Below are 15,463 nucleotides of genomic sequence, written 5' to 3' on the forward strand. Positions count from 1 at the left end.
TTAAACTATCAACCTTTAGAAAATTATTGATTCATCTTATATTCAATGATACCATTAATCACTTTTATTCTCTCTTATTATAATGAATTTTATCATCATGCACATATAAATAACGAGGGATCAATATACATTGAAATAAATTTTTGTACCAAGTTCATAAAAATGAGTTTTAGAACAAAATTTAACTAAAATAAAAAAATTGAAAAATGATTTTATTTTAGAAAATTAAATCGGCACCAAATTGAAAACATATATTTTTTACTGTTAAAGTAAAATTCGTGGATTAATATCTCATACACAGTGTCTAGATCTTTCATAGTAGGTGAATGAGAATGAGTTCATCAACTGAACAAATCAAACAGTATCTTAAGCTTATTTTTAACATAATTATCACAACAAAAGGTGAATAACATTAGCATAATATATTTTAAGATTCATGTAGAATATAACAATTTGTTTGTGAATATATTTTAATAGTTTTCACCGGAATTAGCAGAAACTAAGTTAATGGGGTTCATTTGAAAAAAAAATGTATAGTGTAGGATGGCATAGAGTGAGAAACATATATAAAAGTGAAAAAAAGAAGCAACGGAACAATCCTATCTAATGGACAAAGCTGAAGTTGAATTCAATATTTGAATTGGCATGTAGGATGATTAAAAATGTAGAAATGACTCTAAACTCAAAGACTCCTTTTTTCTTCTAACATTAATCAAATCCATTATCCTAATCCACAACACAATTCTTCACTTTCCTTTCTCTGACCTTATGCAATTCTCATTCTCATTATAAACTCACTCTCTCACTCTCTCTCCCTCTGCCATTTCTTCACTTGCTGGAACGCATCGCTGATCGACGAACCGCAGCCATTCCGCTCAGTCGTCACTTTGATCCTCCTGGAGCGCAGTTCCCTTGTCAGATCCGTCGTCCTTCGCTTTCGTTGTGATGCGAAAATCTTTAGAGGCCAAGCTGCGGATTGGGAAGGAGCTTCTGCCGAATTCATTAGCCTAGGGTTAGGGTTTCTTCCATCGTTTCCTAAATATGTTTAAGCGAATCATGAAGGGAGGGCAGAAGAAGCCCTCCAAGACGGACCCGAGCGATCCGTCCTCCTTCGGTCCGCCGGTGATGGCCGCTGCTCCGGAGGTGGTGGTGCCGCCGCCTACGGGGACCATAGAGCCGCTGCCGCTGTTCCGCGATGTGCCCGTGTCGGAGCGGCAGACCCTGTTCATTCGGAAGCTTCAGATATGCTGCCACGTGCTGGACTTCTCGGACACTCTGAAGAGCATTCGCGAGAAGGAAATCAAGAGGCAGACGCTGATGGAGCTCGTGGATTTCATACAATCGGGTTCGGGGAAGATAACCGAGACTTGCCAGGAGGAGATGATCAAAATGGTGGCCGTCAATATCTTCCGGTGCCTCCCGCCGGCGTCGCACGAGAACACCGGCCAGGAACCCACCGATCCGGAGGAAGAGGAGCCGTGCCTTGATCCCGCGTGGCCGCACCTTCAGCTTGTCTACGAGCTTCTCCTCAGATACATCGTTTCCTCTGATACTGACACAAAGGTTGCGAAACGGTACATTGATCATTCTTTTGTCCTCAAACTGCTTGATTTGTTTGACTCCGAGGACCCCCGTGAGCGTGAGTACTTAAAAACCATATTACATCGCGTGTACGGGAAATTCATGGTTCATCGCCCCTTTATTAGGAAGGCCATTAACAACATATTTTTTCGGTTTATATATGAGACGGAGCGGCATAGCGGTATTGGGGAGCTTCTTGAGATTCTGGGGAGCATTATCAATGGCTTTGCTCTGCCGATGAAAGAAGAACATAAGCTGTTTTTATCTAGGGCGCTTCTGCCTCTGCATAAGCCCAAGCCGGTTGCGGTGTATCACCAGCAGTTGTCGTATTGCATTGCGCAGTTTGTGGAGAAGGATTTCAAGCTCGCCGATGCAGTTATTAGGGGCTTGTTGAAGTATTGGCCCGTAACTAATTGCCAGAAGGAGGTTCTCTTTCTTGGGGAACTGGAGGAGGTGCTGGAGGCCACGCAAGCTGCGGAATTCCAACGCTGCATGGTCCCTCTTTTTAGACAGGTTGCCCGCTGCCTCAATAGTTCTCACTTTCAGGTTCGTGTGGATTTGTTTTTCATCACCTTTGCTGATGCAAGCCTTTTTTCAACATTACCTTTGGGTATCCGGGTTATGAATGTGCAATTTGTTCAACTGTTTCTTTGTTTATGAAGATACATCTAATCTGGGGCTATGTATGGTATAATTATAAGGTTAATGCAAGGTTCAGCCCTAGGTACTAGATTAGTAACTAAACTGTCGCATCCTTTAGGTCCTAAACTACACTGTGATTTTTTTATCCATTTATTTCCCCTTGTGTTTTTTGGATAATTTAGTTGTGCCTTTTAAATATGCAGCTTAATGATGTGTTGGTTGATGGGAAAAACCAAGATTTTCTAGCAAACTCCCCCTAGCATGTAGAAATGGTAAAATAGCTATTCATAAGTGAAAATCCCATGTCAACTAAGAGATATGAACAGAATATTTCCAGGCTTGGACAATCCTCATCTCATGAATTTGCTTTTGGGGTTGAATTAGCCCCAACACTAGTTCAAGATGGTATTAGTTGTTATAAATTCTTAGAGGGTAAAGGAATGTAGATATGGTATGATAGGATCGAGGAGCGAGTAGGAAAATATTAAATGACACTCTGGCCCTGCAACTTTTTAAGTGGAATCTACGTAGCCCTATAGATTTCATTATGCAATATAAAAAAATTCATTCTGGATTGCCAGCCTCATGATGTTGTTGATGTTTCTGACTTGAACAAGATTGATTTCAATGGAGGATACCTCTAGTCTAGACAAAAAAAGTGGTTAAAACTCTCAGACCAGAAAAAAAAAATGTGTTTTTTGTTATCTTCAGACAAAAAAAATGTGGTTAACGGCTTACAATGTGATTGTAGTAAATTTTCTGTTCGATAACTTAAGTAAGTTTGTTGTTTCATTTGTGCATTATTTAAGAAATCTTGAGTTATAGTTTTGTTTTTTTCCCCTTAATTTTGCAATCATATTGTTATTATTATTCTGGTGAGGTTCATGTTCAGATGTATTAAGAATGGCAACGGAACCAAATGGTGAAACTGATTTTTATTTTTGCAGAGCTGGTTGTTTTAGGGTCAATTATTCATAGTAACCTAATCTACTTTCACTTCATTAAACTCATCCTTATTACTTGTTAGTTATGAACACTCATTTTCGTCACTCATTCTAAAATTTGAATCAGAATGCTGAAATTCTGAATCCTTGAGGAACAAATTGATACACACATAAAAGAAAATCTGACGTGATTTTATTTATCAGATATTTTGTTTTAAAGCCATTTAGTAATATGTTCATATGATTTGTTTGTAACTCGTAAACTGCCAAACTCAACACTGGATTTCAATTGTTAGTGGCCTAATGCAATTTCTGTTGTTAAGTCAAGGTAAAATAGATAGTTTGTTAAATCAGGAGGACTTTCCAATTGAGTCGATAAATGTTGATGCAAAGGATAAATTATCCTTCAACTCATCTTTTTCCTTCTTTTTGTTTGCTCCCAACAATGTACTGCTAATTATAACAATTATGACAACCATGCATTTTCATTTGATTGAACATTAAATGGAATTTTGGAACTACTGCCTCTTGGTTTCTTACAAATGCTTGGGTGGCATTTGGCAATGTTGTTTTGGCTTAAATTTAAATAACATTTGCTTTAACTGCGATCCTCTGTTGCCCACTTAAAACTCTTTACATTTGGCAAATATCCTCGAATTTTCTTTATTATCAAAAGTGCTACCTAGTTTCAGAGCTTGACCTAAATGCAATTAATCAGACCTCCGAATCATAAATTTGCGAGAAGTTTTACCTAAGGGCACTTCTTTAATCAAAGCTCCAGCAAACTCTAGCTCTGTTGACCTTTATTTTCTTCCTTCCTTTGTCTTTTTTCTGTTTTAGTGAAATATAGCTCTTCTTTACCGGAGATGAGTTGAAGCAAGTTCTTTGTGTTTAAGCCATAATTTGTATTATAATTATTTTTTACTAAACTTTAGTAGGTGTCTGTTCAGAATTATTACCTTGTGTATTGATTTGACCTCTTGGCTTAAAAGGTTTTGTCTGTCTCGTTTTCACTGAGATCACTAAGGTTCAACATCACCATGTCTTTAATATACAGATAATACTTTTAGTGCATTGTATCTTGTCTCCAGCTGAAAAGCTATTGATGTAGAATGATGTCCCTAGGAACAGTGTCTAAATTTTACAAGTTCCTGAATCAACGCTACACCAATCTTTTCTTTTATATACATATCTTGTATCTCTATATATGCATCTTTAACATTTTCATTTCTGCTCCTCCCACTTTTCTCTAAGGTTATCTCTTTAAAACCCAACTTTCATTACCATATGTTATAATTTGAGCTCATGACCAATTGGTCACCAAGGTACAACTTTATTATTGTACTAGGATTCACCCTCCATTTGTATTACAGATCCCAAATATTTAAAATAGAAACATTTGGTCTGCCTCCGAAGTTCAAGCTTAATGTTAATTACTTTCCATGATTTCTCAATCAAGATTGTAATCTACAAAAAGCATGCAATTAGGATGATCTTCAAGATTTCTTTGGATATTGTCAGGGAGAAAGAATTTGATTTAACAGCATTTCTATGGATATCTTTCATGCCATTTGGTATTGCAGCTTGGCACTACAAATTTCACAAAAACTTAAGAAAACCGTGGGCGGTGTTTATTATTATAAACTTTTTGTATTTCCCTTCAATGCACTTGTTTCATCCTTGGATGTAAGATTCGAGTGTTACTTTGTAAAACTGAAGACAGGGAGGAAGGAGTGACACAGTTCTCCTGTTTCAAGATTCCCAGCTCCATATTTTTGTGGTCAAAAATACGATCTTGGTCATTAATGATAATTTGAGCTAAGCAAATCAGAAGAGGAAGACTTGAATGTTAACAGGGTCTTGACCACGACCATCTAGTGTTTGTGGAAAGTACAATAGTGTACATTTGCCAGGATGTGCGTTTCTTACCTTAAGAATATTTAAGGTGATCTTCGAATAATTCTTCCATTAAGGTGCTATAGTTATGGTCTTTTATCTTTACAAGATCCAGGGTGTCTTCACGTTTCTTTTTTTAAATTATTTCTTTGATTTGATTCTGTAATCATCTCTTAAAAATCTTATCTTTCCAGTCATAATAAAAATACTGAAGTGAGAATCCTAAGTGCTTTGAATCTCTATTTATTTTTTCGTTTTGTAATTCTTGGTCTATTGGTGCTTTTAGCTTTATATAATCCTTCTGAACCCTATGCTTAAGCATACCTGGCAATGCAGGTTGCAGAACGAACTCTCTTTTTGTGGAATAATGAGCACATTGTCAGCTTAATTGCCCAAAACAGGACTGTAGTATTACCCATAATATTCGAAGCACTGGAGAAAAATATCCAGAGTCATTGGAACCAGGCTGTTCACGGATTGACCGTGAACGTTCAGAAAATGTTCATAGAAATGGATGCAGAATTATTTGAAGAATGTCAGAGACAGTATGCAGAGAGGGAGGCTAAAGCAAAGGATTTAGAAGAGCAGCGGGAATTGAATTGGAAAAGACTGACAGATGCAGCTGCACAGAATGGGGTGGATATGGTCACAGCTTAGTCAAATTACTTTTCTGCCTGAACTGGGACTGTGAATTGGATCGGTGAAGGATTACATGTGCTCCTCGCCATTTTGGTGCCACATTATTTATTGGTTCCTTTCTTTCCCACTTAATTTCTTTTTCCTCTCTATTTTCTCAGTTGGATACTCCGCAAGTTGAAGAAAGCAGTGATTAATGTAACTTAAAAGTGCAGTTGGATAATCAGTTGGACGTTGTTAGCAATGTCTGCAGATTAAGAATGTTTAATGAAACACTTTCATGTATTTTTTTTTTTCACTTACAGAGAGAAATACGGATAATTTTTTCCTTCTGGAAACAGAGTCTAGTGCCCTTTGTGTTTATGGCACAAAAAGTAGGGTGGCTGATTGGGGGTATTTTATAGTAAAAATAGGGCAGGTTTGGTTTGGCACTAATTTTTGTGAGGAGCTGGCTTTGTACGGGGGGTTATGTCCGTATCATATAAAAGGGCTGGTGATTTACTTGTACAATAGGGCAACGTTGCCTTCAAGCAATGCGGCAAACATGTTCGATGTAGCCCACCATTGATGATTACTCCCCTAATTTGGATCTCCGATCAAAGGCATTGGAGATTTTCCTGTTGTTGATTTGGAACGACTTTCAAAATGTCTCAGTTAATTGTATTGATTTTCCTTTTGATGTAACTGTTGAGATTTGTTCTCTTTGAAGCTGATATTCCTGTTTTAGATTGATATTTTATCCCTATTTTGCTCATGACTCTGTTCTACACAATTCTCTTAATCTTAAGTACTTGATTCCTGCATATGTTTACTTCATTTGTTCTCTGGGCCACTCTTACTCCAAAGTTGCACTCAGAAGAAATGGTTCTTCTAAAATCACAAACAAATCAATGAGTTTCTCTACGTTAACAACCTATTTACACGACCTTTTGCTTTACATTTAAAAAATAAAAAAGATATATAGGGAAATATTAATCGTAGAAACATCAATATTTTATATTGTTATTTATATAGTTAAAAAAATTTAAAATAAACGGATACTATATAGCAAATAGTTTCACCTTAGTTAAAAATATTTAATATAAACCACAAATTTTAAGAAATAACTCAAATGTTATTTTTAAATATGGTTGAAAACCCTAATAAATTTAACAAAAAATAGTTAAAAAGATTAAATTCATGTCTTTTTAAAGATGAGAGAGATTAAATTAGTTCAAATTTTAAATAGAGACTAATTCTAATTTTTACTGAAAATTAAAAAACTTATGTAGTCAAATGTATTATAAGTATTTTTTAAAGTTACATATTCAGAGTAAATATTTGTAATATTTAAATAGATGAATATTATCCTATATTAGATTTACCAAGACATAGATTCATTTGGAAGATACAACAATAATGGATTAATGAATTTTCATCCTTATATAATATTTTATTTTTTCACTTTTATTTAATATGAGACTTAAACTCACATATGAATTCCTAACACTTATTTAAACATATTATTAAATGGTGATATATAATTAGATTAGTGTATATATTTATTAATATATGATTGTATATAATTCTTTGTATCCAAACAAATAATTAAATATTGATATAGTATAATATATTAATAAAGATATTGGGTTAGGGTATATGTCTGTTAACATATATCAATATTTTACAATTTATTTGGACAATAGTAAATGTGCAGTATGATGTCATTAGACTCGATGACCTTGAATTCTCATAACCGGTAACATTGTAGTATTCTTTACTTAGCCAACACATTCATTCAAGTCAGTGTAATATTCAAGATCGAATACTACGACAGCAAGTCAAGTAACTCTATAAATAATAATTTCAGAAACTAATTTATTGATTAATTTAAAAATAATATATATATATATATATATATATATATATATATATATATTTCATAAAATGTTTTGACAAAAGATCAATATGACATTATTTTCGTTGAAGACTGGTCATCCTATAGTTAATTAATAAAAAAAATTGTAAATAATAGTTTTCTCAAAAACCTTAACCTAATTTGGTGAATAAGTTTATTGAGGGTTATGGGAAGTTGTTTGGTTGTTTTAAGATCTAAAAAGATAAAATTGAAAATCATATATTTGTGTCTGTGATGGTTTCGTTTATCAGATGACGTGTGAGTGTGTGAAGAGAGTATCAGAAGAGCAGAGAGGAGGAAGAGAATAGTGAAGAAGAAAGTGTAGTGGCGTGGAAATGTCGAAGAAAGGAGGAAGTGGCGCTTCGTTTCAAAAGGACGTGCCATGGCGAGCGTCTTCTTCTACTGCCAAACCCTTCCCCAAAATTCACCACTCTCCACTTCTTCGCGTTTCCCAAACACCCTTTACCGATTACGCCGTCTCCGTCATGAGGGTCTCTCTCTCACTCTCTCTTTCTCTCTCATTGTTTTTCACTTCTCATCGTTGCGTTTCAATAACCCTTTATGCATATTTTTTGGAATTGCTGTGATTTCTCAGCATCCAGACCCTATAGGGAGTGGATTAGGTGATGAGGCCATAGTGGAAGCAGCTGGACCCGACTGCCTCGTACCTGGTCAGAAAATGCCCCTCCAATTACTTGGCCTTCAGGTTCTCTTCTTTCTCTTCTTCTGCCTTATTGATGGCTTTTTGCCGGATTTTCAATCACTCCTTTTATAAAGGACTTCCCAAAAGCAATTGATATAACAGTGTTTCCATTACAACTCAACTCAACACATGGATGATGAGTCCTCTATGTAATTCAATTTTGCATTGTGCACTGTTAATTCATATTATACTAGGATTGATTTGCACTGCCACGGGCGGACTGAAAAATAGACAAATTTATTTTTTGTTTTGAATACCCAATAAATATATTTCTTTACTTTGGTTACCTAGTATATTAAGCAATGTAGTTCAAGTCCCCTTTTTTATCCATGTTGAAACACTAGTTATACAAGTTGGATTGTTGAGAAATGATATAGGTTAGCCCCTTTTATTACTTACAGGTGAAAACGTATAACGATGTTATGATAAAAATAAAATCTAAAACTATGTCATGAATCAATTTAAAAGGTCAACAGTAGTATAGAAGTGGTATAAGTAAATATTGTTTTTCAGATGCTTAAACCAAAATTCTATAATATATTGAAAAAAATAATTTATTAGGTACTCAAAATAAAGATCATTCATATGTAAGAAGCTGAAAATTATTTGAGCCTAAAAAAATATGTGAATTCAACTACTTGCCCCTCTGAGCACATTTTATTTACTTTTGCTCCCTTGTAAAACATCTAGCTTTTCCCCTTCGTGTGGAATGAAGCTTTGAATGATTGATGGGTAATGCTAGAAAGTACTTGAGCAAGCTTCATGCTTCTTTTGGGAAGACAACGAGAAGGAATGATGCGTTTTGCCTAGATTGACTGTTTTTCACTGATAACATATTAAGTATTAAAATTTGGGGATTTTTCCAGTAAGTATTTTGGCTCCAAAGTCTCAACCATTGTATATCTTCCTTCAATCAAAATAGGCACACAGTTAATGTTCTTCTTTTAGTTTTGAACTCGTTACTCTTTGATTTGGTTGTTTTGTCAATTTCATAGGGGAGTTTGACTGTTGTTTACGGTGCTGAACTCATGGGCTACAATCATAATATTAATTACATTGATGCATACGCTTCAGAACTTTGAAATACACTTTACAATCATTACCATTTGTCCTATCAGATCCTCTATGTTGTTTGCTCCACAAATGGCATGTTCATCTGCATTGTATATCTTAGTGTTTCCTTTAATATATTCAATTTTGTTATGATATATTGATCATTACCTATTATGTTTCGTAAAGTTTCCTAACATGACAATTCATCTCATAATTCCTACTGCGTTATATTTTGATTTATTGTCTATCAAATGCTCTCCACTAGTAACACAAAGAACTAGCAAGGATACTCGTGTTTGAAATCTATCCATGAAACAAGGATATTTCTCTTCCATTTCTTTCAAAATAACCAATTTTCTGAGCATCAATGGAAAAACATGTGATATGAGATATTAATATAGTCAGAATTCTTATTTCGTCTTTGTCTTTCCTGCATTTTTTATTCAAAATGTAATAACAACTCGACTTTGTTTTACTTGAATTGAATTTAACCATTTCCTTTTAATTAGTCCTGGCATGGCAACCTCACTCATACCATTTATCAACCTAGCTCTTTAATGTAATCGTTATTCATTATTTTGTTATTAATAATGTTTTTTTATTGTGTATTTTATTTTTTATCTGAATGTTATCGTAAAACTTTATCGTTTATATATTAATACTTTCAATTTTGTACTGTTGTACGACTATTTAATTGTAATTAATATACAATAGAAGGTAGTCTGTACAGTGTTTAGGAACAGAAAGGGATTTTGTTCAATCAGTCACAATATATAATAAGACTATTTTTATTCATTCTTTTAGAGTTTCCAGTTTATGTGGATCATATTTATAAAGGTCTATTTTGGAAGATAAGAAATGCAAAATAGAAGGGAGGTTGGTGTGATCTGCTCTTGTTTTTTAAAATTATTTGTTTGTTAATTTTTGTTTTAACTATCTTTTTCGTTCTTACTAAATGGGTAAGAAGCGCAGTATATTTGTCCTGTTTTATAACTTAAAAACATGTTATGTTCATTGATGCCAAGTTTTCCTTCTATTATATTTAAAAGTATATATTTTTCTTTTGTGGTAATGCTCTTTAGAAATATATTGTTTTTGGGATAGAGATGCAGTTTTAACTTTTGCCTTCTTGTTTGGACAGGTCTGGCCAATCCATGTTGACCTGAAGTTTTTGGAACCAGTTGGGCGAGAACTTAAGATGCTTGGAAAGGTGAATTTTTTATTTTCATACATGCAAAGAAATTTGGCCTTCCTGACGTCAATCTTGATGAGTTGTTTGCATTTTGATATTGATAAGATAAAGAATATATTATATATAGATTTAGTTGCATATTTCTCAATTGATATACTGCATTTGAATAGCAAAGAGGAATGTATCAAATGAGAGAATCATATAAGAATGTATAGAATCATATATTGACATGGAGTCCGCTGACCATACAATGCATTTGGTTTGGTTGAAGATCAAAGTGTCAGATATGTTATTTACTTGAGATCCTTCAAGACCAAACTCTCCAATGGTCCTTCTTGGTCTCCTTCTCTTCACCAGATTAACGACCATATATTCTTCTTTCTAATGCTTTCGAGTGACCTTTCTTTTTGTTCAAACTACCTTAATTTATTTGCCCAGATTTATTTGGTTGCTAATTTATAATTTGACTGTTTATTGTTTGATTTCCGAGGTGATATGTTTACGTGAGACGTGCTTTTGTAAATATGCGATGAGGTGTTATAATTGACGTAGTTGTTATTATGCATGCAGTTCATGGATGATGCCGTTGAACTAATGAACAAATCATTCATAGAGCGTTGATGATACGTGTGTTGCGAAGAAATGAAATAGTTGCAATTTGAATTTTTTTAAGGAATTAGAAGTATAGACACTGTAACATTTGGCTGATTGTGTATAAAAGAAAATTGCAGTGTGAGATATTTTTGTTCGGTACTTATTCCCAGCCAATTAATGGCAATCAGAAAAAGTATTTCTCCCCTTTCCGCTTTCATTGGTGATGATAAAGTTGCAAAATTTTAGCAGCAATTTAGCTAGGAAGGATGTGAAATAAGGAAATGTAAAGTATGAAAGTGAAAGAGAATGAATATATACAGTCTTAATTAGGCCTGATCCATGGATAGACTTAAGGAGCAGGCAGTTTTGATTCGAATGAAAAGAGAAATGAAAGCGTGACATGATTGGTTAGTTTTGCTATAGAATAACCGTGAAGATTATTGTGGAAGACAACAAAAGAAAAAGAGACGGTGGAAGGATTGTTGCAGTGGTGGACATCTCGTCGGTGTATTCCATGCCGGACTCCGTAGATTCATCACCAGGTCCTCTGCTCCACATTCCGAGGTTGTTGTCCCTGTTCATGGTGAGGTGAGACCAAATTCAACCAGAAATAGATAAACAAGAATTAGATAACATGTAGAGAGTAAGATTAATTCATTGATACCTGGCATTTCCAAGAACACCGGAGGACATGGTGAGAAGAGAGATACGATCGGCTGATTTAGGTTCAACGCTGTAGGCTTTCTCGTACTTGACCTCGAGGCCCTCGCCAGACGCCACGAAGAAGGCACCGTTAAGTAAAATGTCACCCTCAGACCTCCAGTTCCAGCCCTTCCACTTTGACTGTTGGGTGTCCACTCGTTTCGTAACCTCCTTGGCGAAGGGGTTTTGGGGTGCCATGTAACGGTTCCCCTGGCTGTTAATGGTGGGTTCGCCGCTGCCACCGATGGCGTACATCTCCCACTCCGTGAAGTCGTTGTTGACGACGTGGATGTAGCCCCTCCGGCAGCGGGGCATTCTCTGGACCAGCTTCTCTCCGAAGTGGTTGAAGGCGATGGTTACCTGCATGCCGGAGTCTGGGAGGTAGTCGTCGCTGTGGCCCAGGAGCATCACCTCGTTGTGGTGTGAGAGGTAGTTGTTCGAGATGGTTATCCCCGTCGACCCCATCACCGCGTCTATCAGCCCATCCTTGCACCGTGACAGGGTGCAGTGGTCGATCCATATATCCTTCGACCCGAATATAGATATTCCGTCCCCGTCCGACTCTGTCCGGAATCCGTAGTGCTCCGGGCTTGACCGAACGTTCGTGTTCCCTGCACAGCCCAACCCGCTTTATCTTCGTAACTCAATTTTATTCTTTCCATCATCCTTATCAGATGTTGGAATCTAACCATGTACAGAAATGCAGGAATCAACCCGAAAATTGCTGCTACTACTACCAAAGAAAGAGTATAGGTATGATCATTAAAGTAACTTATCCAGACCTACCATTGTTGTGAAAAAATCGTTTTCTCATCCCATGAATAAAAAAAGTATTGATTTCAATATTTTCTAAAACTAAAACAACTACTTTTTTAAAGCTTGTCCAAATATAAAGCAAACCAATCTTGAAATACTTTATAACTTTATACAAAACCCCTCCAAAACAAACACAACTTTATCTATTTATCAAGCCCCAACGACTTGGTGACTGAGATGGGGATTCGATCGGATAAAACAAGGATGTCCCTACTGGAAGAAGAAAAAGAAAATGTATCATTTTTCACAACCTTCCAATTTGGTGTCATTATAATTGTAGTTATTCATTCAATCCACAATGTATCATCATTATGTTGAGGAAAACAACAGACCTGAGGGATGACAATGATGGATATGAATGTTGTGTATGATGACATTGCTTATATACTGCAGAGTAATGCAGCCTCCTCCGACGATGTGCACATCAGCACCGCGGCCATCAATGGTCTTGTAGCTGTTAAAAATCAGCTCCTGGGACAGCTTAATCATCATGTTACTGGGGAAGACGATCCAGAGTGGCTCGTTCTGTATCACAGCGTATCTCAGCGTCCCAGGTTTTGGGTTCACAGGGTCCCCGTCAGAGGAATCAGTGACCACGTAAAACTCACCACCTTTCCCTCCCTTTGCATACTGACCAAACCCAATGGCGCAGTCAGCCAGCCTCTGCCGGTTGTTGGGCCAATCTGGGTCACATTTCCAACAATCATCAATGGGGTTCCCCGTTAGACACGAAGACTCGTCTCTCTCTGACACTGATAACATCTCCCTTCTTGCAATTGAAGCATTAACCTTCCTACACAACAACCAAAACAAGGGTCAAAACTATATCCTCTATAAAAGGTACAACTAGCAATGGAACGTCACCCTTTTTCCAGATCTACTCTATATTTATGTAATATAGTACAAAACTAACTGCATTATCGAGTTCAACTACGATGATGAGCATAGCATGTAGTGTACAGTGTATAGATAGTGTGAATGTATGTACCTATGAACTTCGTGGGCAACAGCTTCGGGGTCTGGATGTGCTCCTGGAAGGGTTAGGTTAAGCATTGCCGTTCCAAGTGGTGAAAAAGAAGTTAGAAGAGAGAGTAGGAAAATGCAGGTTGTCTGGAGCATTGTCGATGAAGAATGGGGTTGCAGTTTTTGGTTGCGCAATGCTCTCAGTCCGAGTCACTCTGAGAGTTACTAGTTACTGTACCATGGCAAGTTGTCGAAAAGTGTTAGCCAGTGTTGGGTTAGCCGAATTAATAAGCAGGGAAAGTGAGTTATTGCAATGATAACTAACGAACGAGGTTTAGTGTGAACAGAGGCATGGGATAAACGAACTTTTGTGTATAACTATAGTAATTATACGTGGTCGTATTTGATCATGTTCGGTGGTGCTGAAAAATAATGATTGTAGAGTGGTTCTTTTGATTAATTTATTGATGGAAAAAGGCAAAAAAGGGAGCGGTGAGTGAGAGAAGTAGAAGAAAGGGTCGCGCATTGTCAAGGAATCACCCTGCTCTCGAGGAAATGGTCTCTTCATTTGTTTGCGGGACAGGTAGACACAGATACTGTCACTGTTCCAAAACAAAATTATCATCAATATTACTACAATCTCCCATGTTTTCCTTTTTCCTTTTTCATACACAAACAGAAACTAAAAATGTCGTATGATATTTTTATGAATATACTTAGTACTGGGTTTTTCGATAATTCTGAGCGTTAATGAAGTGATAAATGCATGGAAGAAGATGAAGTAGGCTTTTGACTATTGGACCTATACCTACGTATGGGTGGCACAGGTTACGAGGTTTTTGGCATGCTTGAAAGCTCAAGCATCCATGTTACAAGGCGCTGATTTTGAATGCAAACTTATTTTTAATTCTGCTTCTGTTACTTTTCAAATTGTCTATTCATGTAATATCTTAAATAACAAATACTTTAATCTTTCGCAATTATTTCTTAATTCATAGTTAAAGATTCATTTCTTTTAAGATATCAAAACTAGTGATAAAGTGTGGTAAGGTTAAACTTTAACTACTTATTTGTCCTTATAGTTCTATTATTTTATATTGAAAATTATTTCCTACAAACTTAAAAAAAAAAATTAAAGACTACTTGTTATAGCAGCATTTCCAATGCATTAGCTTTAGTTATGACATTAAATTTAAAACTTGGATCCCAGAATGAAAAATATTTAATTATAATAATTTTTTGAAATTGTAAAACATTATAAAAGTATAAGTCTTCTAAGAACAATTAAGTATATTTAAGCAAAGATAAAATCTTAATGTCCTTTACATTGAAGATGGTCTAAGATTAAAAGTTAATAAAGTATTTCCATGCAACCAATATGTTTAATGGGATCAGCATGCTTTAATTTTATATTATAGTTAGTGCACATAAAAATGCTCTTAACCTTAAAATAGAAAATAGGAGAAATGATTACAAAATTAATTTATTTGAATTAAGTGAAGTCGAATGAAACGTTCCACAAACATCATCACATAAACTTATTTTTTAGCAATAGATTTATTTGAATTTACATAATCATAAATTATATAAGCCAAACTCAATATTTTCTTACAAAACCATTATAATCTACCTCTTCAACAATAAATCAATCAATTTAAACAATTAAGAGACTCATCTATGAAAAATCTTATCACTAATGTTGATAGTTTCTCATGATAATCGTTTATACTCATAACAAAAAAAAAAAAACACCACAACATTATATCCACTAGAACAATATTATAAATAAAGGACACTGTATACCTAAAAAGAAATATATCATATAAAAGGGACTCAATTTTGAA

The 15,463-nt window shown here is 35.4% G+C and overlaps 3 protein-coding genes across 3 annotated transcripts; 2 read left to right on the forward strand and 1 right to left on the reverse strand.

The window, feature by feature from the left end:
• The first annotated feature begins 632 nt into the window (after positions 1–632).
• LOC106757674 (serine/threonine protein phosphatase 2A 57 kDa regulatory subunit B' beta isoform) lies at positions 633–6,453 on the forward strand. The gene is made up of 2 exons (XM_014640412.2): positions 633–2,127; positions 5,400–6,453. The coding sequence occupies exons 1-2, from the start codon at positions 1,042–1,044 to the stop codon at positions 5,718–5,720; spliced, it is 1,407 nt and encodes a 468-aa protein (XP_014495898.1). The 5' UTR covers positions 633–1,041; the 3' UTR covers positions 5,721–6,453.
• Positions 6,454–7,813: 1,360 nt separating this feature from the next.
• On the forward strand, positions 7,814–11,343 carry LOC106757773. Its single transcript, XM_014640563.2, has 4 exons — positions 7,814–8,087; positions 8,192–8,302; positions 10,494–10,562; positions 11,115–11,343. The coding sequence occupies exons 1-4, from the start codon at positions 7,932–7,934 to the stop codon at positions 11,163–11,165; spliced, it is 387 nt and encodes a 128-aa protein (XP_014496049.1). The 5' UTR covers positions 7,814–7,931; the 3' UTR covers positions 11,166–11,343.
• Positions 11,344–11,429: 86 nt separating this feature from the next.
• Positions 11,430–14,582, reverse strand: LOC106757772 (probable pectate lyase 12). Its single transcript, XM_014640562.2, has 4 exons — positions 13,645–14,582; positions 12,989–13,449; positions 11,803–12,451; positions 11,430–11,712 (listed from the first exon to the last, which is right to left on the reverse strand). The coding sequence occupies exons 1-4, from the start codon at positions 13,773–13,775 to the stop codon at positions 11,556–11,558; spliced, it is 1,398 nt and encodes a 465-aa protein (XP_014496048.1). The 5' UTR covers positions 13,776–14,582; the 3' UTR covers positions 11,430–11,555.
• Positions 14,583–15,463: the final 881 nt, after the last annotated feature.

The sequence above is a fragment of the Vigna radiata genome, chromosome 3, assembly GCF_000741045.1.
Source record: "Vigna radiata var. radiata cultivar VC1973A chromosome 3, Vradiata_ver6, whole genome shotgun sequence".
NCBI lineage: Eukaryota > Viridiplantae > Streptophyta > Magnoliopsida > Fabales > Fabaceae > Vigna > Vigna radiata.

Bases quoted from the DNA above. Each gene is read 5' to 3' on its own strand.
- LOC106757674 (XM_014640412.2), top strand. From the start codon at position 1,042: ATGTTTAAGCGAATCATGAAGGGAGGGCAGAAGAAGCCCTCCAAGACG. The intron at 2,128-5,399 runs GTTCGTGTGGAT...CTGGCAATGCAG, and splicing joins TCAATAGTTCTCACTTTCAG to GTTGCAGAACGAACTCTCTT.
- LOC106757773 (XM_014640563.2), top strand. From the start codon at position 7,932: ATGTCGAAGAAAGGAGGAAGTGGCGCTTCGTTTCAAAAGGACGTGCCA. The intron at 8,303-10,493 runs GTTCTCTTCTTT...TTGTTTGGACAG, and splicing joins TCCAATTACTTGGCCTTCAG to GTCTGGCCAATCCATGTTGA. The intron at 10,563-11,114 runs GTGAATTTTTTA...TTATGCATGCAG, and splicing joins AACTTAAGATGCTTGGAAAG to TTCATGGATGATGCCGTTGA.
- LOC106757772 (XM_014640562.2), bottom strand. From the start codon at position 13,775: ATGCTCCAGACAACCTGCATTTTCCTACTCTCTCTTCTAACTTCTTTT. The intron at 12,452-12,988 runs GTCTGTTGTTTT...TGGGCTGTGCAG, and splicing joins CCATCATTGTCATCCCTCAG to GGAACACGAACGTTCGGTCA. The intron at 11,713-11,802 runs GTATCAATGAAT...CACCATGAACAG, and splicing joins GGTGTTCTTGGAAATGCCAG to GGACAACAACCTCGGAATGT.